Here is a 27,706-nt window from a genome sequence, read left to right as displayed (position 1 = left end):
ATTTAGAGTAACGCTTACTACATATTTCAATCAAATACCTCTATATATAGCTACATATCATCATTCTCTCAATTCCAAGTCAAAGGCAAATTTACTTAAATTTCATTTTTTATCAAATGGGAAAAAGTAGAATTCTTGTTGTAGGTGGGACCGGTTACATGGGGAGGAGGATTGTGAAGGCCAGCCTAGCGGAGGGCCACCCGACCTACATTCTAAGGCGGCCGGAAATCGGGATGGACATCGAGAAGCTGCAGGTGCTGCTGGAGTTCAAGAGGCAGGGGGCCGTGCTGGTCGAGGGGTCGTTTTCCGATCACCAGAGCCTGGTGGAGGCGGTGAAGCAAGTCGACGTGGTTGTATGCACCATGTCCGGGGTGCATTTCCGGAGCCATAATTTGTTGATGCAGCTTAAGCTTGTTGATGCTATTAAAGAAGCTGGAAATATCAAGGTTTTTTCATATGCTTGTTTTTTTATAGAAATTTAAAGAGGGCATCGCGATAGATTCAATTAAGTCAGATATAATTTAATAGCATTACATGGAAAGTCTTCAGAATATTGATATCCATAGATGCATAATAGTTATTGTTATATCAGTTCACAATACATTAAAATCAATTAGCATCACAAAACATATAAATTTCTAAATCAATATCAGTTCGCTGATTCATGAGTATCATGAACTAATACGTCTACATATAAATTTCTAAATCAATATCAGTTCGCTGATTCATGAGTATCATGAACTAATACGTCTTGTGATGTCAACTGATATTAATATATTAGAGAATCAGTTCTCAAAGTTTGTCATTTAAAAATATTCTTACAGTAATTACCATCTATATATCATTAAGTACATGTGTTGTTAAAGCATATATAATTAATGTGTTGTTCACTACACAATCTAGGATAGATAGTCGCATGATTAATCATCCTAACCATCCCTCTAATTAGTGAGAAATAGTCTTGACTTTAATAAGTGAGATTTAGTACCGTTTTATCCTTGGTATTTTTTTTATCATCTACACAACTTAATTGTTGTTACTTTTTCATTCGAATAGTTAATTTTAGATCAACATTTGGAATTTAATGTTAGTACAGTATTATTTTTAATTACTAGGAAAGGTGTGAATGAGATCTGGTGACAATGTCGTGATAATTTGGTGGCAACAAATTAAAAATAGTACTCCTACCAATTAGGATATTTCATTAAATTAGCAATATATGTATAGAAATGATAATATAAATCAAAAATAGAATTTTTTTTATTACGATTTAATCTTTACTCAATAAATGGTTAGTAGTGGATGAGTGAAGTAAAAGTAGTGTTTTTTTTTTTTTTTTTCAAAGTAGTGTCATTTTAAATTTATGGTGTATGTGGAATTGTGCGGATCATACTACTAAAAATGTAAAATTAACAAATTTTTATGGAATTTTGAAAAGAAATTTGTGGAATAAAATTCGTTATTTATTCTTATTTAATTTACGAGCTATGGACCTACAGTCATAGACATTAGACTAAACAGATTACCATTTTGTAAAAGAAATTAGACTACGAATAGAATTACCGTTTGGTAAATATTTTGAGACTTTTATTCGCGAACGAAGAGAGTAATTGATTAACGTTTATTGCAGCGTTTCTTGCCTTCGGAGTTCGGCATGGATCCCGCCCAAATGATGCACGCGCTTGAGCCAGGTAGGGTCACATTCGACGAGAAGATGACGGTTAGGAAGGCCATCGAGGCGGCCAACATCCCCCGCACCTACATCTCCGCCAACTGCTTCGGCGGCTACTTTGTCGGCAACCTCTCTCAGATGGGGACCCTCCTCCCCCCCAAAGACAAAGTCCTCATCTACGGAGATGGCAACGCCAAAGCCGTCTTCATGGACGAGGATGACATCGCCACTTACACCATCAAGTCCATTGACGACCCCCGCACCCTCAACAAGACCGTCTACATCCGCCCACCCGAAAATATCCTCTCCCAACGAGAGCTCGTCCAGATATGGGAGAATCTTTCCGGGAACACGCTGGAAAGGACCTCCATTTCTGGCCAAGACTTTCTTGCTCTCATGAAAGGTATGTTTTTTTTTTCATAAAGAGAAATGACTCAACTAACTTGAGACAGCTTAAAAAGGAATACAACTCAACTATCATGAAATGCAGATGCTGACTATGCTGGCCAAGTTGGATTAGGCCATTTCTACCACATTTTCTACGAGGGCTGCCTCACAAGCTTCGAGATAGGGGAAGACGGGGAAGAAGCTTCTAGACTTTATCCGGAAGTCCAGTACAAGCGCATGGATGAATACTTGAAACTTTATCTCTAAATATATTGCTTGTAATATCAATAAAATTACTCTCAAATTGTTCACAATTAAGTCATTAATCAAGAAGTCTATGTTCCATCTGTATAATACAGCATATTAGCAAATTAAGTTAGATACATCCTCATCGATTTTGAAGTGGTTTGTGTTTGAAACCTGATCCGGAGACGCCTATGAAGTCGTAGCTACTTCTGGAGTTGAGATCAAACTCGATGGAAGGCCCTTCGAGCTTGATGTCTTTTGTGTCACGGGCTTCCTCTCCATTCCTGTTGTCTCCATTGACGGTGTGAATGAAGCTCGATAGCGCCAAGTTGAAGTCTGTTAGCTGAGCTTTAGTCGAGTGATTCGAGTTAGCAGAAAGGCTCAGTTGAGCTCTTTCTAATATGGCTTGCAAGTACTTCCCTTGTGCTTCTATTCTCATTTGCAATCTCTTCTGCACCTGTTTGTCGGAACAAGAATTTGCCTATTATCAAATAAAGGTGTAAACTAGAGTTGTTATGTTTCTTGAACACGTTTACCTCGAGCTGTTCTTGCAGCGTTTTCTGCACCTCGATCTGGCACCTTACTGCTTCAGCGAGGGGAACGTCTCTGCACACCATATTCACATTTCTTAGTTTCAACCAACGAAAAATGTTACTGCGTCTAAAGTAAAATGGAATGAGCAACATATACGTACCCTTGTTCGCTGTTCATGCTCGATGAATTAGTGCTTGTACTTGCAATGTGCATATACGGATTCTCTACAAACACAAAAGCAGAAACACCAACTTTGAGCCATAGGAGAATTTAGTACTAGATGAATTATGTGAATGTTTATACAGATTTAAGTTTATGATCTCCTAATAGATCATATTTTCTCTCTAGTTATAGACGAACGCGCACATTCCAATCATCCGTAAAGATCTCCTATGCGAACAATGAAGCAATACTAGTGTAAGGAAACTCACCAAAGCTGTCTATGTTATGTTCAAGAGCATAATTCTGCTGTTTGGCTTGCTGCTGTCCAAGCCTATACTTCTGCGGCCGAAACAAGTATAATGAGGAGACGAATCGATCGGAGTGATAACGAAGATCGTGTCACTAATTTACCTGTAAATGGCTCTTTAAGTGATACAATGTGAGCCCCTTTAGCCCCATCACTCTCAGCACTGATTTTGGAGTAGCCTCTGAAAATAGTAGCCACTTTAATCAAACAAACAATTTATATATGTCAAGGTAAATTACTTTGATTAAATCCTTAACCAACTGCCTATTTACAATTATGGAACTCAGAAACCCCTCCTTTCCACTTAGCTAGGAAGTGCTCTATGATAATTTGATCAAAATCAGACCTCTGTTTTTTCTTGCAACTCCAAACCACTTGATCAACAAAACAGAATCAAGAAATGCAATTTCCATAAAGATTGCATTTTTTATCACAATTTCACAAAAAAAGTTGCATAAATACTTAATTAAACACACACACACACACAGTGAGAAAAAGATTGAAGAAAAAATGGACTGACTGTCAGGGCCACCAAGCTTTGTGACAGCATCGACAAAACGGTCGTGCAAATCAGCAGTCCACCTCAGCCGCGGCTTGGGGTCTCTTGTCAGAACCACGCCGCCGCTCCCACCAACTCCGCCGCCACCGGCATACATTCTGTCCATCTCCACCACCACACCCGAATTCACCTCATGAATCCTCTACTAAAGCTAAAAGGAGAATCAAGAATCCAACGGAGAAGGAGAGAGTCGATTATATTTATATGTATATAGACTTGTATCTATGTGTGTAGGGATTAATGAAGTATAGTACGAGGAAGAGATAAAGAAGATGAGATCAACCTTCCTTAATTATTTAGACCGCGGATAAAAATAAAGTTCATAATCTCACTTAGACCAGGCAAAGGATTTTAAAAAATATAATGAAAAATGAGTTGAAAAAGTTAGAGGAGGTGAGTTCTACTGTTATATACTCTCTCTGTCCCATTAGAAATGAAACGTTTGCTTTTTCACACATGTTTTGAAAAAATAATAATAAATAGTTAAAGTGGAGAAAAAATAAAGTAAAAAAGAGAATAATATAAAGGGGACTCTCCTCTACATTATTCTCTCTCTTACTTTATTTTTTCAACACTTTAGTTATTTATTATAATTTATCCAAAACAATTGCGCAAAAGTAAACGTTGCATTTTTAATGGGACGGAGGGAGTATTAGCTTTATAACAAAATATAAGTAAAAATAAGTGGGTCCACTGCCAAAAATGGTAATAATTAAAAATTGAAATGAAACAAATTATATGAGACGGACTAAAATAGAAAAATGAGACAAATTATCTGGGACGGAAGGAGTACATAACATTTGGGTATGAAGATTAAGAAATTGTGTTAAAATACTTCGGAGAAAGAAATAAAGTAGGAAAAATAAATTGGATGCTTTGTTTTCTATTAAAAAAGGAAATGACTCAACTTACTTGGGACATCCCAAAACGGAATACGACTCAACTTAGTTGAGACAGGTGGAGTAAATTTTATACTCCCCCCGTTCCATAGTAGTAGAGTCATTTTGCCATTTTAGTACGTTCCATAGTAGTAAAGTCATTTCTTTTTTTTGGTAAAAGTCAACACATTTCTTACTACCTACTTTACTCTCTCTTATTTTATTCTCTCTACCTTTTTCATTTCCTACTTTATTCTTCATTTACTTAACTCACCTAACACAATTTTTTTCTAATCTCCATGCCGAAAAGAAATGTCTCCACTACTATGGAACGGAGGGAGTACATCCTCGATTAAGTGACATAGATTGACTTGTCTCGTGTTCTAAAAAATACTTATAATAGAAAGTTAATTGAAAAAATTAGTAGAGTATGAGTCAATAAATTATGGAAGTTGTAGAAAAATTTTAAGTGAGAATGAGTAAATGGATTATGGAAGACATTAATAAAAATAAAATTTAATAATTTTGTGGGATGGACAAATTGGAAATAGAATGTGATAAACTCTTCTATTTATTGAATTTTGTGGGATGGACAAATTGGAAATAGAATGTGATAAACTCTTCTATTTATTGAAAAGACACCACACCGTGACAATAATTTGTACTACTAAATATTTTTTTTCCAACAACAGACCAAGCCCGTGATTTTCAACTTTTCAACTGTTCATGTTCGTGTAATAAAACACGAACATGCATGCATATAAATACACCCAAATGAATTGCATCATGAATTTTTGGACTTATGCTATGTGGGTTTTGTTGGGGAATAAAGAAAAGGAGAATGGGGAGATAAATTCGGCGACGAATCTGAAGAAACATGATTGCCTAAATATAATGATAGAGAAATGAAGAATCTTGATCTGGTGTGACGCGGCGTAGGAAATGATAGTCGGTGAGGTCTACGGACGGTGTAGGATGAGATGCGGAGATGGGAGGAGATCGGGTGCGATGCAGTGGAGAAAACCCGGTGACACGTGGAAGGCAGCGCGGGGTGCATGCCGGCTGATGCGAGAACAGGAATATTCCTGTGGTCACGTGCCACGTCTTTCAATCTAGGGACGGCCATTGGCTGGCATAGCATATGGAATTCCCTTGTATTCATGCAAATTGCAATTCATTGCACCATCTCCAAGTCCAACCACGACAAATAATCTTAGTAAAATTGGTAAATTAAATAAATTGTGAAAAAACCATTAAAATATTGTCTCTATCTTTTAAAAATAGAAACTTCCATGAATTTTAATGCATAAGTAGAGTAAGAGAAAAATAAAAACGAAAAAAAATGATTGAAGTATTATTAGTAGAAAACGAGTCTCACCTCATTGATAATAAAAGAGTTTCATAACATAAAAAAAAAATTGAATTTTAAGAGAGAGCAAAATGAAAATAGATTCTACTTTTAAAGACGGAGGTAGTTATTAGGGAAAAATAAAACTTGTAAATAATTTAATACCTACTAATTTTAGTAGGAGGCCCAAAATGAAAAATATGACTAATTTTATGAACGGAGGTAGTATGGCATGGGAAAACTACTAGGAGTACTACTCACTTCAGCTGACATTATAAAAAGAAATTCATTTTGAGATATTCATCATTAATAACATATTTTTTTAATTTTTTTTATTAAATGATCACATATCTAACGCTAACTCATTTCCCTCGTAATTTATTATAAAATGTAATATATAAATTCAACTCATACTCTACTAGTACAATTTTTCCTCATTTTCTTTACATTATTTAAAAGACTAAAGTTTAAAGTTTAAAGTTTAAAATTCTTTGGCACACAATTTTACATTTTAAGACTTAGTTCCGCGAACGGTGGGTGACAATGTTCTTGAATAGTAGAGAGTTATTTTTTTATTTGAGAATATTAAAGAAAATAATCCAGACTAGTTTAATTTGGACAAACTCAGTTTTAGTTGGTTTAGTCAAATAGAAGATTTTATATGAGGTCGTTCGAGTAATGCTGTATGTATATGTACACCTAAAATATATATATATACCCCCTCCGTTTCAACTTATCCCACCGTTTCAACTAAGTTGAGTCTGTATTTTTTTTTATGTCTCAACTAAGTTTAATTATTTCTCTTTTTGACAAAAAAACAAAATTCCGTCACATACTTTACTCCCCTTTATCTTTCTTACTTTATTCACATTTCCTACTTTTCAACACAATTTCTAATCTTCGTGTAAAATTTTTTGTCTCAACTTAGTTGGGATGGAGGAAGTACTCGCTCAATTCCATGTTAATAGAGACATTTTTTAATTTTGGAAAGTTCTAAGTTAATTGATGCATTTTTATTATCAGCAAAAAGTAATTTTCCCTTTTACTATATTATGTCTTCGTCTCTTATAAATAAGTACTTTATTCTCTCTTATCTTTTTTACTGTCTATTGATCCAATTTAACATATTGATTTATTCTCTCTTTAACTTTTTCACTATCTATTAAACTTTTTAACAAAAAAGATGTCTTTATTGTCAAGGAATGGAGGGGAGAGTAAGTACTAATCCACTATTGTTGGGTTGATATATATGGAAACTGTCAATTCCTTCAAAAGTTATAGACATATTGAAAGACAAGATATACAATAACACTGACACGTTACATAAAGTGACATGAGAATATTTTTGATTGAAACTGCTCCAATGTCTTTTGGAATATTTTTTTAGTCTGTTATTCATTTACTTTGCTCAAATTAGGTGTTACCACAATCCTTTTTATTTAGAATAAATAAATTGGTCAACAAGATGCAATAATGCATAAGCATTCCAAAGAGTTTGATGGTTTCTATATAGTAGTACAACATTTAATACGAGTAGAATAATTGCATGAAAAATAATACTGTTTAAAAGGACAAATTGCCACAAAATTTATGAATTCTGATGAAATTTTAATTAACCTGCAACTTTCATATCACAATTTTGATATTTTTCACAATTGTATTTAGATTCGGAGGAAAATCGCTGGAGTATATAATTTGGAAGTCAAAATACTTTAGTCTAACCTTACATTCTATACTTTCATATTAAAATTATTGGCCCTTGTGAGTGATATACGAATTTGGAAAAAAAGTCATCTATTTTCAGCTTCTCGTCATGCACAATTTCCTCTAAATACAAATAAATGAGACAGTTGAGGAAAGTCTCGAGGTTATGATATTACTCCCTAGTATTTTTGAAAATTGCGGGATTTACCAGAATTTTAACTATATGATATTTTTTTGACAATTGCCCTAAAACCCGTTCTCTTTACATCTGGATGGATATACATAAACATAATGTTCAAAAGTTAGCTGCTCCAAACATGGTATCTAACAATCTAGTACATCCCACAAACGACGACGACAAGAGCAAAGAAGCAGTTACTTTTGCTAATTATCAATAACACTTGATTTTTTTTTATTTTTTTTTGGTGTTTGGTCTAAATTCTGACCTCTAAATTACAAAAGAAAAATACTACAATGATATAAAGATTGGAAAACAGTAACAAGGCAGTATTTGGTACGCACATCATAATAGGAGTAATAAACCCCATGGTTGTTTCTCTTGGACTACAATATGGGCATCTCTAAAGCTTGCAAAACATCCTTGAACTCAAATTCACGAGTTTGTTTGTTGAAACGCTCGACCAGTTTATACTTGACGTCATTCAGGTAGAATGATTGAGCAGCCTCTAGAAGCCACTTTGCTTCTTCATCACTCAGCTTGCTAGTGAAGACAATGTCGCCACGAACAAGCACCAAGTCCTTGCTCTCTGCAAATTCTTTGTAATACGAAGCTGTCATGTATGGAGCAGCTTGGGTTCCTCTTGCTTTGTAATCTTCAAGACCAGTGAAAAGCATGTGTGGCATCTGAACTGTAAGACAAACGAGTCCCGATACACAAGGAATCATGATACAGATATTATGAATACAGTGACAACAGAGACACTAACTAACACGAGGTTTTGTAAAATCTGGAAACTGCAATTGTCATACAGACCAGTAAAGAAGTTGCAGTCATTTCACTTAAAAAAGTTTACAATTTTGTTCACATTCAACATTTAGGCCACCCTTAATAGTATAATACTAGCAAAAAAAGAAAGAAGTAATCCTCTTAACCTTGCACAAACATTGTGGTGTACCCATTTCCTTTCCACACAGGAATCACAAAATATCGGCTGTAAAGAAAGAAAGAGAAATGATCATTAATCTTTTAATGAAGACATGTAAGAAAGCAAACAAGGTGGACTACTACCAATCCGAAGCTCTTTGTTCCATTAGGTGGTACAATTTTGCTTTCATCGATAGACCAATGTGACCCCTTCCCAAATGAAACTGCAAAAACAGCAATTGTCACCACCAGATATTATGAGCAGAAAAAGGCATGTAATTTCTATGGAAGAAAAGATTAACAGGTAAATTACTAGACTTCATTTTGACAATTTATGCCATAAGATTTGTTAAGAGCGTCTGCGTGTTTTAAGAGAACACAACAAGCGAGTTTAGATATTATGCCATCCAGACAGAAAAAATGAAATGCTTAAAGTACTATTACATGGGAAAACATGGAAGATTCAACCTTTGGCTATTTCACAAATCACAACAGAGCTACTGTGTATAACATAACAAGCACGCATCGTAATCCTCAGGCATTAATTAACTAAAAAATTTAAACAAATTTCAAGCTGCTCCCTTATGTGGCAAGAAAATTAGCAGAAAGGCAATATAACACGGGAAAGTCGCCATCAAATTTGCAGCCAAAGTCAATTTGCCATGCTTTCTTGAATGAAGTATAGATGCAGAGAGAAACCAAAGCTTCAGAGAGAGTCAAAACATCATTGAATTTGAATCATTCGATTTAGATAAACATACATCATCCCAAATGTCAGCGAGTTCTTCAGGTGATTTCATCTTAGCCCTTTCGACATCAAGGATCGTCTCCAAAGGCTTTGCCTTCAATGGTGCAAACCCAGTCGCAAAGCTGAAGCTCCTGCAGAACTCCTGCGATCCCCATTTAAAGAAATTTCTAGGCACTGGAGTCTTCTCAAAATCCCTTTGCAGAGTTGGAACTACACCAAAATAATGTCTTGTTGCCATAGAAGAACATGAAGCATTTCCATTGAGAGCTCTAACCACACACAATACCCTCCTCGAAGCCTTGGACACAAAGTGATGCATCATATATTTCTTTTCTGAAACCAAACAATCCAAATTTACATCAATGATATTGTAATTTCTTGCAAACATGAATGCTAGAAACCATAGAAACAACAGGTAATCCAAATATCACATAGGTGTGAGGTGAGTTCCATAATGACATAACAATATGAGGCAAATAGAAGAAGACCAGTTGATCCCGGTTTCATAGCTAATCAGAAATGCAGTTCAGTGAGGACTTTCATCGAACAGTTGGTGACAGTAAAAGTGAATCGTATATATAGAGCGACAGTGCGCCTTGTTGGAATTTCTGGGTGAAAGTTGGGACAACATATGTATTCAGCTTACCTAATTACAGCAAAAGCCGCTTGATCTTTCAATAGAGAGAGGAAGAGGTATTCTTTGTCTGTGTTCTAGTGATTCAACGAATAAATTGAGTTGCAAAACTTGATAATTTTCCCTTTTGTTTGAAAATAAATTTTGATTTATTATCAATTGAATTAGATAAATTTTCCAAATATTGTTATCCTTTTGTTTTGTAATTATTAATTTTATAATTACTTTTTTCTTTTGTTTGGTAATAATTAGTTTTGCAAAATTTTGGTTTTGCTTTTAAAATCGTTCTGTAAGTTAATGAACTTATTAATTTATTTTGATTTTAGAGTTAAATTAATTATTTGCTTTAATTTTACAATTAATTATTGTAATACTCCTCCGTCCCAGTTTTGTAGTTACATTTTGCCATAAAAGTTCGTCCCAGTTTTAGAGTCACATTTAGAATTTTTCCATATTTGGTCATACAATTTTACCCCATTGTTGATCAAAATTACATCAAAATGTCATTATCTACATTAAAATAAACCAAAACAAAAAGAAAAAACCAAAAAGTAAAAAAGGACCCACCTTCAACCAACTCACTTTATTTATTACACACTTCATCATCTCACTTCATTTATTACACACTCCACAATCTTACTTAATTAATTACACACTTCACCAATTCTTTAAAACCTGTGTCATAACTAAATGTGACTTCAAACGTGGAATGGAGGGAGTATTTTAGTATTGTCATATCTTAATGTCAAATAAAATGATATTACTACATGTTAAGCAACAACATAATATCGCACTATACTAAATTAAATAATTTCAATTCGTTGGAATAAAGTTTATATTAAGATGGAAACTGATAAACTAGAGATGAGAAAAGATATGCAAGGAATTATAGAAAAAGATATTAATTAATTTAGTATAACATGATATTGTTTTACTATTACTTAGGGTGTCTCCGGTGGCGCCCCTCCCACTCGCCCTTCCCATGCCACGTCAGCACTAGCCCTTCCCATTCCACTGCCACATCACTAGCCCTTCCCACTGCACTAGGATTTCCCGCAATAAAATTAATAAATTCACAATTAAAATTAAAATTTACGGAATTAAAATTTACAGAATTAAAATTTCGACACGAGCCGTATTTATAGAGTTTTTAAAAAAAAAAAAAAAAAAAAAAAAAAAAAAATCGGTGGGACGTCCGAGTGGGACGTCCTACCCACGCCACAGTGGCGCCCGTCAGGTAGGACGTCGAGCTGAGGGGCCAGGCCATCACAGGGGCACTCGGGACGGGCGTGGGCGCCCTTCCCGCCCACTATGGCGCCCGTCAGGTTGCCCGTCCGGGCGAGTGGGAGGCACCGTTGGAGACACCCTTAGAATGTGACATCCTTTTGATTGGCGGCAAAATGAGAAAAAAAAAAAAAAAAAAAAAAAAAAAAAGCAATAACTTTTTTATTTTTCAGGCAGATTTTAATATTGAAATTTAAAATTAGAATTTAATGAAAATTATTGGACTCGGATAATATTTAGAATTTAAATTAGTGATATAAATCATGAGTACGAGCCTATTAATACAATGTCACACCCAACATGTAGAATGTTTACAATCAGTGATAAAAATGTGACATGGGGAAAAATGGTACATTTATCAATCCCACAACCTAGCAAGCTCAGTAGAAGAAGGCTACATTGAGGAGAAATCCGGCGGCAGCGTCATCAGCGGCTCGTCTCCGGCAACCTTCCGGTACGCTACCCCTAGCGCGTACCCTAACGCCCTCGACACCGGCATGGAGACGGCATTCCCTATCTGGCAATACCGCTCTTTAACGGTGCCACAAAATCTATAGTAGTCTGGGAACCCTTGCAGCCTCGCGCATTCACGTATCGTTAGCCGTCTATCTTGATCCGGATGCAGTATCGACTGCACCCGGATATGAGGAATCGTCACCACCGTCGACACTGTCTCGTCCCACCATAATCTCCCATACGGCTTCTTCGACTTCCCTTGCTCGTACGTCAACACGCAGTCCGGGACGAGCAGCCTTCCCGTTGGCAGAACCACCGGCTCTCGTGTCGGATCACGACGCACCACCCTGTCCTCTCCGACTACCACTCCGGCCAGGTCCCTGAAGTTGGCTCCCTTCCGGTGCGGGACTTGGCACACGCGCATGTAGTCGGAGCACGCCAGCTTCATCGGCCGGTGGTCGTAGAGGACGCCATGCGATCCGGCCGATATCTTCCCGGTCGTGGTCTCGTCTTTGCTCATCCGGATGCGTTTCTGGAACTCCGTCTCCGGGGGTTTCTCGTACTCCATCTCCTCCCGGGATTCGTCGTTCGTGACGGGCGGGAGGTCGGAGATGGCGTCCCCGAGGACGATGGCGGGCCGCAACGCGTGCGGCTGGCCCTCGTCGTACGCCACGATGTTCCTCTCAAACTCGATGGGGGCCCAGTACCTGGCCACGACGTCGTGCGTGGGGAGCGGGAACTGCGGCAGCATCTGGCTCGGGTGGGCCCCCCAGATGAAGACGCGCAGACGGAACTGCGGGAGGCCGTAGCACCCTGAGGCGATGGTGCCGAGCCTAGCTTGGTATTTCATGAGCACGAGACGGCTTAGAGCGTATCGACCGAGAGAGCCTTTGTCGAACCTTATGATGTCGACGACGTTTTCCATCAGGCAATACTTGGGTTTCAAGAACTCCACTATGTCCATGAACACCACAATCTGGCGGTTTCTCTCGTCTTCCAACGGAGATTTGTAGTTTCGGTGGCGATTGTAGCCGCTTACACCCTGGCACGGCGGCCCTCCACAGATCACACCGACATCGCCCTGCAGAATACAACCAGCATTACTTACTAAGTTGGTGTTTAAGACTTATTGAACTTAACAGAAATGGACCACTCACACCCTTAAAAAGCCTTGTAAAGGGGTAGGGTTATTCATACTTATAGACGAGACACGATTATTACATAGTTGCTATGGGACATGATTTACGAGATTTTTAACAGAACTCACAGGAAGTGGTAGGATTTTAGACTTGAATCCTCTTCGAACAAACTCTTCTATTCGCTCTTGGCAATTGCTGAAATGGACAAGATAAAATAACTAGATGTGAATCAGCATAAGGATTGCTAATGTAGTTCATAGTTTTAGTTCCACACCTCAATCCTTCGGCTGCTTCCCATGTATCGTCATCAGGGCCGTACCCCTTCCAACGTACCTTAACAAATTCGTTTGCGAAAGTGAGATTTTAGGCGAATCAAAAACTAGCAAGAGATTCCTGAGGTAATTCCATGTACCTTGAAGTGTAGCCCGCATTTCCCACTTTCATTAGGATCACCGTAGCAAATGTCAACCAGATGAGAGACCTCGTACTCATCACTATATCCCTCTGTATCCGATGAAGACAAACAGGCCTCTTCGGCTTCTGGAAGTTCCTCTGTCTCGCATTTCAGGGTTCTTTCTATATCACAGACGTACGTCTTGCATAAAGTCTCCCATTGCTTTAGTAGTTCTAGGAAGTCCTCAGCAGCTTCATTTCTGACCTGCAGAACAATTCAGATATCGTCACGTAACCAAACAGACTAACTTCATCGAAATGTGTCTTTCGAGTTGGTTACATTTGTTTCTGGATGGTTCAGTTTCAAACTCTCACATGCAGCACTGTTATAATCAACAGCCCATCTCTGAGAAAAACGATGAAACGAGTTAGACTGATGATAAGACAACAAGGACTTAAATCATGGATTTACAATCGATCATGATTACCGTCTTGAGATTTACACTCGAAAGTTTTGCACCAAAACATAATCCAGTGGACATTCCACCGCATCCAGCGTACAAGTCCAGTAGCGCTAATTCTTGCTCAGGAGACTCGTACTCGGGCAAAAGCGCCAAGGGTGCCAACGTAACTGGTTCTTCTTCGGGAGACTTTGAGTTTGACAAGAATGGCTCAGTCCACGTGGAAGTTTCTGAAATAAAAATGTGACAGTAATGAGTAACGAGTCCACTTTGGAAAGGATATGTTGTTTATTGTGATACGAACCTGTAACTAATGTACGAAATGTTGAATAATTCACAGAGTACTCCATGTCATAATAAAATGCAGCTGACGGCACAGGGTTTCTTTTTAAGCGCTGCTGCAGTTTGATGAGAAGAAAGACCACACGATAGTTAAAAAAGTAGCGATAAATTGTACGAAATAACATACAGGAAAGCACTCTAAAGGGTTACATACCATAGAAGGTACTTTTACTATATTAACTTTTGAGATGATGCAATCTAATACGTTGTCGTTCATTAAGGTGGAGTAGAATATGCGCCTTTTGTCATGCGATGAAGCAGCACTTTTCAAAACCTGAAGAGTTCACAGGCATACAAAAATTAGTTTCAAATATGAATGAAACAAAAACTTAAGATGAAGATCAGGAAACGAGTTATAACAACCGTATCCTCAGCCCTGAAGAACCACTGAACCCTGAAGTAGTCTTCTCCTGCCGTCGTTTTGAAGAATTCCAAGATCCTCCCTATGTGTTTCTTGCTTCCTTCGCCCTGAATGAATTGCTTAGGACATCAATCTTGCAATATTAAACCATAACCAGATGAGTGATTGCTATCACATACTGTTTAGAGTTCCAATAAGTAAGAATTGAACCAAATATGATGATTTTCAACGAGCATAGCATGACTTTCGAACATAAAAACACACCCAAACAAGACATTGTAAATGAAATGAAATTTACCTTAACAAAAACACAATCTCCAATGTTCAAGACAAAGTTCCCTACTTTGGCTTGAGCGTAATGGCTTTCCACATTCAGTACAATTTCATCATCATCATCATCAGCGCTGAAAGCGAATACGAAGAATTTAAGATTCAGACACACTAGAAAATGTTAGAGAGTAAGATGTAGATAACAAATGTTGATAGGCTCACTCACTTTATTTTCCAGTTTTTGCCCTTTCCTCTGCTCTGTGTAGTCCAAAATCAGTCTAGTTAGAAATGTTCGTGTCACTGTGTAGACAATTCTGATAAGCCAGAATGCCAGATAAATGCAATACTAGACACAGAAAGTAGCAACTCTTTCAAGACAGTGTAAACTATGAAATATGCTTTCTTTTCGACAACGAGCACTCAGCCATATAGTCTACTAGGGAGTGGTGAACAATCAAGGAAAGTAGTATAAATCAACAAAGGCTATGGGTATGGAATTGGCTATGACTGCAGATAAAAACGAGTAAACAGACAGCTATCAGTTAAAGGAGGGTATCAATCAAACATGCCAAATCATCTAATTTGAGGACACAAATTCAGTAGCAAGACCATTGTACGCCTCTCTGAGATTAACCATGATGAGCAGCAAATCAAGAATTGCATGAGCTATTGATTCGATCAGCAAGAGCTCACCTTTAAATCATATCTCCATTGCCACCTTCTCCTAGCCTCTTCCTCCGGAATCGGCTCCCCTACAAAACAGCATAAAACACCCTTCTCCTTCCTCTTCTTCTCCTTTTGATCAGCTTTTCCAACAGCATCCTCAGCCACATTCTGTTTCAATTGAATACTCTCAGCGATCACCCCCTCTGAGCTGCATTTCTCCTTACTCAACAACTCAACACTCTGTTCCGCATTTCTTGAAACTGCCAGCATCTCAATTTCGGCAGCAGCCTTCCCTCTCCCTCTCCTCTCACTCACAACTCTCTTCATCAAGACAGTTCTCGATCTCAAGCACCTCTCGCTCAAAACCACATTCTCGGCGGCAGTCAAGGTCAACGCCGGAGCCGATGAAGAGGGGGGAAATGTCGGCGATGTTCTTGATTGGGGAGAGGGAGTTTCGGATGCGAATCTGCCTTGTTGGGGCAATGAGAGGGCCCACGCATCGTCGGGTCGGGGCTCCGCTTTGTTGCGGGTACGGGTTGAAGAAGAAGAGAATCTAGGGGATTTTCTGGAGGGGAGCTTCTTCATCGCCGGTGACGGCAAGAATCTACGGCTAGATTTGAGCGTGAGGAACAATGAGAGAGAAGTTGCAGAAATGGAAACTCAGTGGAAAGTAAATGCTGGTAATAATACACTGCTGAGCCTCAGGTGGTTATTTTTCTCTTTTTAGTTACACACTTGCAGTATTTTATTTATTAACTCATGCATTTCTTTTTTCTAATTTATTATATTCACCTACTCATGTAAAATAATTCATTTTTTGGATTTTAATTATTCACTTTAAAATTGATACTTATACTACTCCATTCATACTTAGGTAAACAGCTAGTTGTAGTTGAAGCATTTCTATAGCGTGTGAGATTTAAGAAATTCATGTATGAAAGGTTAAGTAGATAAAGTAAAGAGTGATGCTAAATGGCCACATTATGGTCAGTCATAATTTTAAAATATTATTAAAATTCTGTGTAGTTTATGCTCAATTGTTGAAATCTATGCCTCTAGAGAGTAACAATTTTTTAAAGACTAATATATCCTCAAATAAGTGGAGTAGTACTTTGTACTAGTAGAATATATTTATTTGTGTAGTAGAATATATTGTATATGTATCTTATATAAGTAGTACTCGTATATTTGTATCCAACCAATAATACGGCAATTTGGACTTCAAATTCCATTCTTCATTCTTGAGATTGGAAAATCAATAAATCCAATTCTAAGGCACTTTAAAATCAATAAATCCAACTCTAATGAAAAAAAAATACTTTTTCCTAGTTATTTTCCAATGCCTATATTAAAAAAAACATTGAACCATACGCTTTAGTTACGTAATTTAATAATTTTGATCAATTTTAACTATACTAATCTTTAATTATTATAAAATTATTTAGTAATTAACATGCACTTATTTGTAAGCAAGCACGTACATATTTTAATTTGCAAAACGAGGCAATAAAAGTTATTCAGATTATTTAATACTATATATTGTATAATTAATTTTGAAGTCATAATAAAATATGCTCTTGATATTTCAAATATATTATTAGTGATTACTTATGTTTAGCTCCACTTATTTAATTTAAACTAATTTAATTTATACTATAACTTATCCTATTATTAAAGTAACTTGTGAATAAAAACAATTCAAATGTTATACTACATATTAATTTACTGTTTAATTATAGTTTAATATAATAGTAATAATAATAATTTGTCAATATAATTCAAATTTAATTATTTACTAGAGTGTATTTTGAATTTTATAACTAATTTTAAATATAATATATATTTAACCTTGGTGTTACTATATCACAGCCTACTCACTAATAAGGAAATGTAATGCCACATAGTCATCACAGCCTTCCCACATGTTCTGGAACATAAAATTAATTATTACTTCTAAAATATAGGAGTATTAAAATCTTTGATTTCACAAGACTTTATCAATAATGTATACAAAATTAAATAATATAATGAAATTTACTTATTAATATATATACACAGTACTATCATTTATTAAACAAAAATTACACAATGCTGGTCTTATTAAAAAATGACTTATTAACTGCTTATTAACTGCTTTAAGGCCATTGGAGCATAATGCTGGTCTTATTCTAACTGTTAGTACTTAATAATACTAGGGGCGTGTTCAAGTTCCTAGAAATGATGAGAAATAGGGTGATTTCTAACTGTTAAATGATGTTCATGTTTCATTGAATATATCTGGAGAGCCTGATCAGAATTGGAAGGCCCGCACCGTTGGGCTGTGTAATACCCTTAAATCAAATCTGTTCCACACCGTGGTTTACAAATCTGCATTGAAGCTTGAGCCAAGAAATAGAGTTAAATTGACTAATGTACCCTTTGAATTCTCTGAAAACATAGAAAAAGCGGTGGTATTATGGTCACACTACCCATGTGGGAATATATTAATAAATTCATGCAGACCATTTCTTGATCAATTTCGGAAAAAATGAACACCCTAAACCTTCATTAATTATCATAATTGAACAATGCTAAATCTGGATTAGATTTTATTCTCACAAATCCATATCTAGTAAAATGAACAGGCCCTAGAGGTAAAAATGTCAAATGCTTATAAATGTCAAATTAATTAGTACCCTCCAATAGAGTCTATTAAGTATAATTTCTTTTTCTGTTTTTTTTTTGAAAGGGAAAATACCCCCAATTGTGCCTTGATATGAGGATGTCCATTTCTGAAAAAAATGGCAAATATTTTGGCCAAATGTTAACTAATAAAAGTTTTAATTTAATTTGATTAACAGCATACATTGGGAGTGGAATTAAAAAAATATTAAATTATCTAAGTTCCGTATAGTTTTGATTTAAAATATTATAAAAAATTGGTGGAAATTAACAATCAACTAAGTTTTGACTCAATTAGTCACTTAAAAATCGATCCTGAATATATTAAGTACCATACTGCAATCAAGTGACGAAGCCAAAAAAATTTTATTAGGGGATCCGAAGTTTAGATATTTTTTGTGTCGGAATCGTCGAAATTTTTGTAACATGAGCAATGAAAAATTGCAAAAGATATAATAGATGAATAATGAGAGAAAACAAAAATTAGAAAAATGCATAATAGAAACTAGTAGAAATTTATACGTCTGTTATCCTTAAAAAATAAGATGCAAGTAATTAAGTATAAGACTAAAGTTCAGATATATGCAAATAAAATAGCAGTGGGAGTAAAATTATTGGACATAAAAGTGTAAGAAAATAAAATAAGGCGGAAGGATTTGAACTTGGAAACTTAGAAATATAAGAAAATACTACAATAAAATAAATTCTTAGAAGTAAAAGTGTAAGAAAAAAAAAATTGATTTGTAGGTTGAATGAATTGAAATGTAGGAACATAAAATAAACTCTTGGACATAAAAGAGTAAGAAAACAAAACAAGAAAAAAATTGATTTTTAGGCCAAAGCTGGAATCGAATTTGGGTTTTGGGAGCATAAAATGTAGTAAGAAAATTAAACAAAGGATAAAGGAATAGGGATTGGGGGCAGCAGGGATCGGACTCGAGTAAGCAGGGCCACAGCCCTTTGCTGAAACCAACTGCGCTAGTCACAAATTATGCATTACTAGTATATACTAATAATGTCATTAGCTGAGGGGCCCAGTGGCCTCCCAGGCCCCATAGGCCATAGTGGCTTCGTCACTGTTGCAATCCAATTTTAATTTCCACCAATTTTTTATAATATTATAAAAAATTGGTGGAAATCACGTTCCATATTGCAATCCAATTTTAATTTTGAGAATCAATTTAACAGAAAATATAAAGACCATCTTAATTCACTAATTGGGTCAAAAGATAAATTTTAACGTCACTTTTTTGTTTAGATTGATTTGTAATGATTAGAAGTAGAAGCTACCAAAATAATGTCCTATAACCAAAATGGTAAACTATCATATGTTTAGGCTAAAACATGTGAGAAATATGTGATGGTGCCAGTGGTTAAACAACAATGTACAGAATCATCCCTCAATTCTCCTCACCTTACATTAGAGCCTTAAAACTATCCGTATTGCTTTTTCTCCAAAATGTCAGTCACCTCGATGGAGTTTCCGACGGCTGACTGCTCGACGGGATCCCGTTCTCTTGAGACGTCGTCGTCTTTCCGCCGCCCCATTTTGTGTCCACATCACAGGGCTCGATCACATGAACTGCCCCGTCGCTCATGCCAAGCCCAAATTGACTGCCATCCGACGGATGCGCTGCAATAACCACGGGGAACGTGTTGCCACTGCTGCACAAGCACAACACGTGTTCTAGCTCGAATGTTCTAATCATGGTTTCCCTTTCCTATTTATAGTACTACCTCCGTCATTTAAAAATAGCAACTATTTCCATTTTTGTCTGTCCCTTTAAATTTAAAAACAACTATTTCCATTTTTGTCTATACCTATAAATTATGCCCTTTCTATTTAGGAAAGTTTTCCTCTTTAATGAAGTGGGACTCATTCTCCCCTAACAATATTTCAATAATTTTTTCTATAATTTCTATTTTTAAAGGACGGAGGTAGTATAACATCATCAGCTTCTTCTTCAAGCTGCGTACCTGGACACTGAGGCTGGTATGTAAGCGGATGGTGCTATCCTACAACGAAGGCTTAGGCTCTCGGCATCAAAGATTCCAACAGCGCCATCACAAAATCCGGCAAATACCAACAGACCATCGCATGAGTAGATACCACTTGAAACAGGGGCCGACAGCGAATCCCTCGGATACCACTGCAAGAATTACGATGATCAAAACACATAAATATGTGAAAGCTTTGGATTCAAGCTTTGGAAACTCACTGCGCGTAAACATTCAAGTTGAGCATCGTAAACTGCTATTTGGCTCTCATGAACAACCAGCAGGTGAGTTTGGTTGTTATGGAACTGGACTTTGGTTTCTCCAACCAGGGGAGTTTGGTGGCCCGGAGGTGCCTGGATAGTCCGTGCCATCTTCTTCTCCCATCCGTCAATAATCCACACACACAGCTGCATTCACCATAGAAAGGCGTATAGTCGTTATTTCTCAGATAATATAACCAAAATCAAGGAAGGCTTTTGATCGCGAAACATGCTCAAATACGTAAAAGAGATCTTTATCCAGCGAAACGTGCCTGTGCATCAGCTCCTGATGACACCAATACGTTCAAACTTTGTGAAAATGCAAGCCCTGAGATCCGTTTCTGGTGACCCTTGAGCTTGGTTTTAACCTATTGCAAATCGGACAAAGAAAGGGTTAAACCAACAACACCATCCAAATGAATCAGAGAGAGCACATTCAAAAGGAGCTCTTCTTCAAAGGTAGAAGAGTTTACCTCATCAACCCTAACATTGTAAATTTGAACTGTCGAGTCTTCCATCCCAATAGCGATTATATTGTTGTCCTGGGGATGAAAAGCCAAATAAGTTGCTGCAGGAGGCGGTGGCATGAACGTTGTCATGACCTGAAAAACGAAACTGGACGATATTAGTAAATCAATGGAAACGGTTCAATGAATTTCTTGTAAGATGCTAACGAACCTTGAAAGTCATCATGTTGAACAATGAGACCTTTCCCCCTGAAGCAGACATCACATAGGAATCATTTTTGGATAAGGCGATGCATGCAACAGAGTCATCAGCTGGTTTGGCATCATTTACATCGTTAGACATGAGAGCCCCATTAGTAGGCTGCCACAGCTGTGGCACAATGGTGGCAGAAGACTGAAAATACATATCAAAGAATTCAGATCAAGACGAACATGATTGACATCATCTCACAACGAAATTGGAAACTGAAGTTAAACCTTGCCAGTGGGATTCCGGTCATTGCGCTGCCACTTCCACAGCTTATGGACAGCGTTTGAAGCCAATGCAAGTACAGCTAAACCAGAATTTGTGTATAGCAGGCGTACAATCTACGATATTACACTGGTTATTGGAAACATGCATAAAGGAGGATGCGAAAAGAAAGAAACACAGGCTGATAAGGTATGCGGTATCATGGTATCAAAGATCATACTTTGCTAGCTGTGAGAGAATCGGGCAACTTCAGAGTCTTGAGTTGAGATGAATCAGTGATATCTGCAAACTTCCAGCTTTTAATTTTTTCTGTAGTATCAATCCTTGGTTTCACGTCTGCAGTTCTGCTGCCGTCCAAAGTGGCCTGTCTCATGCAAATAAGTCCATGATCAAAATTGTAAAACCGCCTACTTTGACAATTTTTAAAAAGTGAATAAATTTTGAACAGAACATTACTAGATTGCCAAGCGACATTGGCTGAGGGATTCGGTCAGTTTTTTCAACGACATGGGATGCAGAGGCTGAAACATTAGCAATGGGACCTAATGCACCAGCAATTGCAGGCTGTAGAGATAAAGTAGCATAGGAGAAATTGGAACCACGTATAAAAAGAAAAATGGATAAAACACTAATAATAAAAGAAAATAATTACTTTGGCATTAACTGCTTCAGCATAACCACGAGCGCCATCAAGTGCTCTGGTCTCCAGCATTCTCAACATGCGCTGTCCATCAATATTGGCCAATATCTTAATTCCATTGTCACTCGTTGTAACAGCAAGCAACGAGCCTTCCTTGTTAAATCGTAATCTAGGGCTGGCCTAAAGAAAGCATTACAAAAGGAAAACTTTCTGATCACTTAATGTACGGATGTACCACACAACAACAACTCAAAGCCATGCAGGACTCGTATCATAAATACTAACAGGAAGTCCGCCATCACCGTCTGTATAAGTAAGCATGTTGGTATTATCCATATCCCAGAACTTTATCTGAAACTCATCACCAGCGGCTAAGAAATGGTTCCTTGTAGTGTCAAACTGCACAACTCCTAAAGAACGTTTCCGAAAACCAGAGTACGTTCTCTTGATCGCACCTTCGCTTTCATTCCACTCAACTAGGTGAGATTCACCTTCTTTGCTAGTTCCACAAGAGAAGAGTCTGGAAGGAATGTCCCAATAAACAAATAAATAAATAGCAATAATATCAATTTAGCCTGAGACAAAAGGATATGTTCTCTGTCTAAGTGAACAAAACGGGAATTTACTCGGGCAAGTCTAAGTGCAGAAATTGAGACATAAATCTCAACCAAAAAATAGGTTTTGCTTTTAATTTAGTGTTCCCTGTCAACATTTCTACAACACCTAGTTTCTAATAAATCACAAAAATTGACTCAGTCTCTTAGAAAAAAGACCACCAGTCTGTTATTTAACACAAAAGACTTGAAAACCTAATCAATCATGCTTCCAACCTCACAGAAAACTAAGTTGGAAATAAGTCCTTCATATACTCTTGACGGCTTGTGTCGCTGCAATTTAAGTCCACTAAGATAGCTCTTATATGATCTCATTTTCGGCTAATTCCAACACTGTGATATTATTATATTCTCATTCTCAAGTATCAGAACATTGGCAATATTAATATTTCTTCTTACTCTTTCAGAACAAACAAAAGTGTAGTGCACCTATATGCTAAAATTTATCAATCACAATCACATTTTTGGGGCAAAGACAATAAGGGAATACACACCTTGTTCCATCAGCACTATATGCCATCGTTGTGCACCAAAGTCCAGGGGCATCATAATCTACTCTTGATCCCAAGGAATCATATAGCCATGCCTTTATTTTTCCATCAATTGCTGTAGAGAATATAAACTGCAGAAAAATAGGATTAGTTTTTTTTATTTTTTGTATTATATATCAACAGACACCAATAGAGATTTTTGAGGACTCGGGATTCAATGAGAGATTTCTCAGGAACATAAAAAGAAGTAAACTGTAATCATCTACCTGAATATTTTCTTTATAATGTGGACAAACAGAGTAAACAGGAGCTTCATGACCTTCAAATGTATACTGTGTACGCCCAGAAACAGCATCCCATACCTGTGACACAACTTACCAAGTAAAACCTTCGAGTCTCATGTTGCAAGGCTTTGAAAGTCAAATTTAAATACCTTAATTGTCTTGTCATCTCCACATGTAACAACGCAAAGCTGTTTATTTGGATGAGCAAAGGCAATGTCGTTAACACCGCCTACATGAGCATCAATCTACAAGATTGAATGAGTCATTAGTACTTGATACTACTACATAAGATAATCTTAAATAAGGAAATGCTTCAAAAAATGCTCACTTCTAAATGTTGTCCTAATTCTCCGGCAGGATTATATGTATATATCTGAACAATATGCTTGGAGAAGGCAACACCTTAACCAAAATTTATTACGAGAAATATCATCAACTGCAGTACTAGATTTTAACATATTCGCAAAAATAATTGTGATCTGTTTACACGACAATTTACTGTACCAAGTATAGATCCATCCGGGCCCCAAGCACATCTGTTGACAGATATGGTGGCATCTTTAACCAAGGTTGTCTGAATAAGTCAGTGGAATTAATTAGTGACTCTTTAAGAAACAAGGAAAACTTGAGCTCAGAAAATAAAGGACAACTTTCAATCATGAAACCTAAGCACATTATCCAAGTATTAGCACTCACTTGAAAGGGCATTGAACAAGCTGATATGTCCCAAACCTTAAATGTTTTAAGAGCTAACCGTTCACGAGAACCAACTTCCCATATGCTAATATCACCAACATTTGTTCCAACTACAATGAAGATTGCAGTCAGTTGCATACTCGAGCAATTGAAAATCAATATTCTACTAATAGCATTTCATGCCATCGTGGAAGAATCTACGAATATAAGAGGTAAAAATCTTCAATGAGAAAATTAAGAATTGAGGAGCACAACGAAAGAGCGCAATGAACAATGGCTAACCTAAAAGAACTGTTTGTTGTAGTGGATGGAAGTCCATGCTCATCACATTTGACCCTTGATTGAGACTTCGCACAACTGTTTTGGGAAGGTCATCTGGCGAATAGATATTAGGCAGATGAGTAGAACCAGAAAATGAAACCTAGTAAAATCAGCAGTGTGTCAAAACATGGAGATAGGTCAACCAAGTATTTTAGTATGTTTAAAGGGGAAAGTCAAAATAATAGAACAACAGTTATATTTTCTAGCACCTCATCAGGATGTCCAGCTCGAAGACGTTTCAACAAATGCTCTGAGTCAGCAGTCTGGTATTCCATACCAGGACCACCAGGAGTTCTTGGATGTTTCAGAAATGCTGCTGAGAATCATAAGGGGAAATCTTATCTGATCATGACATCATTTTTAACAAAGTCCATCTCTAACCATGTTACATAGAAATTTTAAACTACTGACCAGAACTAGATGCCTGAATGAGACCAGGTGAAGCTGCAGCAACAACTGCATGAGGTATAGATGGGTTAGGACTTGACATCCAACCTGCAATAGCGCTTGGAGGAGGAGAGACAACTGGCTGGAAAGGCTTCAAAACAAATTTTTTTAAAAGTTAGAATGCAAGGGATGTGCATTAAGTCCTAATATAATATCAACGGCAATCATTCTACTCACACCATGACCCCCAAGAGGATGAAAGAGACCAGGTTTGGGGACCGATCCAGCAAGAGGAACATTATTAGTAGGTGGCCCTCGTGTGCCATTACTCGAAGCACAAGAATGATCAGTAAACAGAGTTTTGATATCTGGATTGGGGCGTGGATTCTTACAAAGCTGATGCTGCCAGTTAAGACTGAAAATGGCAGATAGACTTGGCACGATCAGTACCAATATGTTTAAAGAGTCTAATATAATCAAACCAAGTGTGCAAGAAGCAAAAGCAACACAACATAGTCTATCAAGATGTATTGCAGATGAATATTCTACATGTCAAAGCTAGTCCATACCTTTGATTAATTAGAGTTCTTAATCTTGAAGCCTTGAATGCAGGCAATGTGAGCTTGTCGCGGAACAACGGATTTGCCTCTATAAGCTTTTTAAGTTCAACTAGCATAATGTTCCGCGCAGACCTTGTGTCCCCATACTTGGAGAGCTGTTCATTCTGCCTAGAAAGATGTAAACATTCATCATACCAAAAGGTTGAAAACTTGAAATTAAAAAAAAAAACAAATAAAAATTTGTGCAATGAGGTTGAGAACTACATATGGATGAAACTCAACTTACCTAAAATTGTCAAGAGTCAAAAGCTGAGTTATCTCTTTGAAAAGATCTTCGTTAAAAGAGGCAAACACCTTGAGATCCTTCACGAGGATCTCAACTGCTTTAGGCCGGTCGTCTCTGAAAGTTTTGGGGACAATTGGCAGAAAGGGATCATTAATTAAATGCACAAAATAATAAAGCAATGCATCATAAGTCTGAAGAAGTTGTACCTATCAAGAGCTTCAAGATATTTTTGCTTTCTAATCTCAAAGAAAATTTTCATCGAATATCGGTTATCCTCAACCTTCGTAAATCCACTTAAGTAACGTTCAACCTCATCCCATTCACCTGCTTGGACACTCTCCTCAAAGTGCTTCATATTGAAGAAGAAGCCAGATTCTTGTTCCAACCTAAAACAATACAGTCCCAAGACTTATTATAAATTATCATACCATAAAACTCAACTGACTTTTCACAGAAATGATGCCACATGCTTCTGGGCAGCAGCCTGCTCCGATGAAGCTGCTGTGTGCCATATATGCTAAAATGAGTAAAAACCTTTCTCATCATATATATTGCTAGCTTTTCGAAATAATTCTAAATGAACCATTTCAACGAAATTTTTTAATCTTACTTTAGTATGTTCAACTCTATGTATTCCTCTATCCGTAAAGTACACTGAATGTACAGAAATGGCTATAACAGAGTTTACACTGAAGCTTATCGATGAAGAAATGCTTTATTTTCCCTAAGTGAATAGTTTTACGAAATGCTTAATCAACCATGAGCCAGATAAAACCAACACTGCTTATAACAATGGCTTTAACACCCCCAAAAAATGAACTTACTTATGTACAGTCTCCTTGAACTTCTCTTCATCTAAGAACTGCAGTATCAAGAACACCAGTTCTCGACTCAAAGAGGACATCGTGACAGTCCCGGGCACGCCCAACCACTCCAGCGCAAATCTCCAATGGTGGTTAGATCACATATATTGTCAGAAAACAAGCACCTCGACTACCTTACCAACTTCCCGATAAACTACGCACCCCTTTCTTCTCAGAGACACACAACATTCCGTTCAGAAACGTGATTCACCAAATGCCAAACCATTCAATTCTAGAACACCTTAGCTACTTCAATCAAAAAAGAATAACACAACTCAAATCACATTGTGTGCCTAAACATTCTTCCAACATACACTTCAGCATTAACCACTAGCACATTTGAAGCAAGAATATCAATTTCTACATACCAACAAAACTGAAAAAAAGGGAAACTTGGAAACACCCCAGAATCAAATATTCAAACTTGCTTCAAAAATAGCCTTCCCCTATCCAAAATTCATCATTTCTCAGAAAATATTACTGATAAGTCACAACCCACAAAAACTAATGGAAAATATAAGTGCTAATAGATCTAAAGCATAATTCTCATTAGAAAAAGGAAAAGTAAAAGGAAAGAAATTAGATTCAATCCCAGTGGCTCCACAAGGTAGGGTTTTGATTTCTCAGCGAGGTAAAGAAGCCTCCTTTTCTTTTCTTTTCTTTCTACTGTCTTTTCTCTTTGTCGTAGATACACTACCGCAGCTTCCACATTCCTCCTTTGGACTACTACGTCTACATCTATATATGTGTACGGATAATTCTTGTTCACGTTTCTCTCTCTAAAACAGCAGCCGCTTGTTTATATATGACGATGAATTAAGGGCATGCGCCCACTAAATTTATGCCTTCCAAGATTACGACAGGCCCACAGCATAATATTAGTACTGATTAGAGTTTTTTTTTAACCTTAAATTCTGCTAATTACAATAAATGAGATTTTCAAGTTTCAGAGATTTGTCTGATTGTGGATAGATTTTGTCTTCTTGTTAATTTTCATGCTACTTTTGTTTGGGAAAAACGACTCACTTTATTTTTTTTTTACTTCTTCAA

At 36.9% G+C, this 27,706-nt stretch overlaps 5 protein-coding genes across 9 annotated transcripts; 1 reads left to right on the top strand and 4 right to left on the bottom strand.

Annotated features, from left to right (window-relative positions):
* Positions 1–69: 69 nt before the first annotated feature.
* Positions 70–2,826, top strand: LOC125214001 (isoflavone reductase homolog). The gene is made up of 3 exons (XM_048114834.2): positions 70–446; positions 1,631–2,075; positions 2,163–2,826. Exons 1-3 carry the CDS (start codon positions 117–119, stop codon positions 2,324–2,326), a joined length of 939 nt encoding a protein of 312 aa, XP_047970791.1. The 5' UTR covers positions 70–116; the 3' UTR covers positions 2,327–2,826.
* LOC125214002 (myb family transcription factor PHL11-like) lies at positions 2,332–4,123 on the bottom strand. Its single transcript, XM_048114835.2, has 6 exons — positions 3,829–4,123; positions 3,413–3,489; positions 3,271–3,340; positions 3,000–3,063; positions 2,842–2,911; positions 2,332–2,762 (listed from the first exon to the last, which is right to left on the bottom strand). The coding sequence occupies exons 1-6, from the start codon at positions 3,971–3,973 to the stop codon at positions 2,448–2,450; spliced, it is 741 nt and encodes a 246-aa protein (XP_047970792.1). The 5' UTR covers positions 3,974–4,123; the 3' UTR covers positions 2,332–2,447.
* A 4,053-nt stretch (positions 4,124–8,176) lies between these two features.
* On the bottom strand, positions 8,177–10,445 carry LOC125215930 (uncharacterized). 2 transcript variants are annotated; one of them, XM_048117512.2, is made up of 5 exons: positions 10,297–10,445; positions 9,664–9,983; positions 9,047–9,126; positions 8,911–8,969; positions 8,177–8,666 (listed from the first exon to the last, which is right to left on the bottom strand). In XM_048117512.2, exons 2-5 carry the CDS (start codon positions 9,970–9,972, stop codon positions 8,362–8,364), a joined length of 753 nt encoding a protein of 250 aa, XP_047973469.1. In that variant the 5' UTR covers positions 9,973–9,983; positions 10,297–10,445; the 3' UTR covers positions 8,177–8,361. The 2 variants fall into 2 exon arrangements, with proteins under 2 accessions (XP_047973469.1, XP_047973468.1); XM_048117511.2 differs by lacking the exon at positions 10,297–10,445 and adding an exon at positions 10,139–10,278.
* A 1,353-nt stretch (positions 10,446–11,798) lies between these two features.
* Positions 11,799–16,354, bottom strand: LOC125216930 (DNA (cytosine-5)-methyltransferase CMT2-like). Its single transcript, XM_048118722.2, has 12 exons — positions 15,684–16,354; positions 15,217–15,248; positions 15,019–15,124; positions 14,723–14,827; positions 14,514–14,633; positions 14,322–14,415; positions 14,045–14,247; positions 13,897–13,962; positions 13,576–13,821; positions 13,438–13,496; positions 13,292–13,358; positions 11,799–13,105 (listed from the first exon to the last, which is right to left on the bottom strand). Exons 1-12 carry the CDS (start codon positions 16,239–16,241, stop codon positions 11,963–11,965), a joined length of 2,799 nt encoding a protein of 932 aa, XP_047974679.1. The 5' UTR covers positions 16,242–16,354; the 3' UTR covers positions 11,799–11,962.
* A 3,247-nt stretch (positions 16,355–19,601) lies between these two features.
* On the bottom strand, positions 19,602–27,451 carry LOC125213729 (protein TOPLESS-RELATED PROTEIN 2-like). 4 transcript variants are annotated; one of them, XM_048114431.2, is made up of 25 exons: positions 26,618–27,451; positions 26,000–26,179; positions 25,794–25,907; positions 25,517–25,675; positions 25,185–25,362; positions 24,972–25,098; positions 24,770–24,873; positions 24,522–24,660; positions 24,240–24,349; positions 24,048–24,117; positions 23,872–23,945; positions 23,693–23,788; positions 23,526–23,621; positions 23,263–23,390; positions 22,440–22,674; positions 22,167–22,334; positions 21,971–22,078; positions 21,735–21,878; positions 21,520–21,630; positions 21,254–21,436; positions 21,049–21,177; positions 20,848–20,943; positions 20,537–20,722; positions 20,295–20,467; positions 19,602–19,979 (listed from the first exon to the last, which is right to left on the bottom strand). In XM_048114431.2, exons 1-25 carry the CDS (start codon positions 26,695–26,697, stop codon positions 19,784–19,786), a joined length of 3,384 nt encoding a protein of 1,127 aa, XP_047970388.1. In that variant the 5' UTR covers positions 26,698–27,451; the 3' UTR covers positions 19,602–19,783. The 4 variants fall into 4 exon arrangements, with proteins under 4 accessions (XP_047970388.1, XP_047970386.1, XP_088924057.1 ...); XM_048114429.2 differs by having other exon boundaries at positions 19,602–19,982; positions 24,770–24,876; positions 26,618–27,450; XM_089067931.1 differs by having other exon boundaries at positions 24,770–24,876; positions 26,618–27,450.
* Between the last annotated feature and the right edge of the window lie 255 nt (positions 27,452–27,706).

This window comes from Salvia hispanica, chromosome 3 (assembly GCF_029641045.1).
Source record: "Salvia hispanica isolate PSC_SH4W2 chromosome 3, Shi_PSC_v1, whole genome shotgun sequence".
Classification (NCBI taxonomy): Eukaryota; Viridiplantae; Streptophyta; class Magnoliopsida; order Lamiales; family Lamiaceae; genus Salvia; species Salvia hispanica.
Note: the sequence above shows the minus strand (reverse complement) of the source record. Positions and strands in the feature narration are given on the sequence as shown.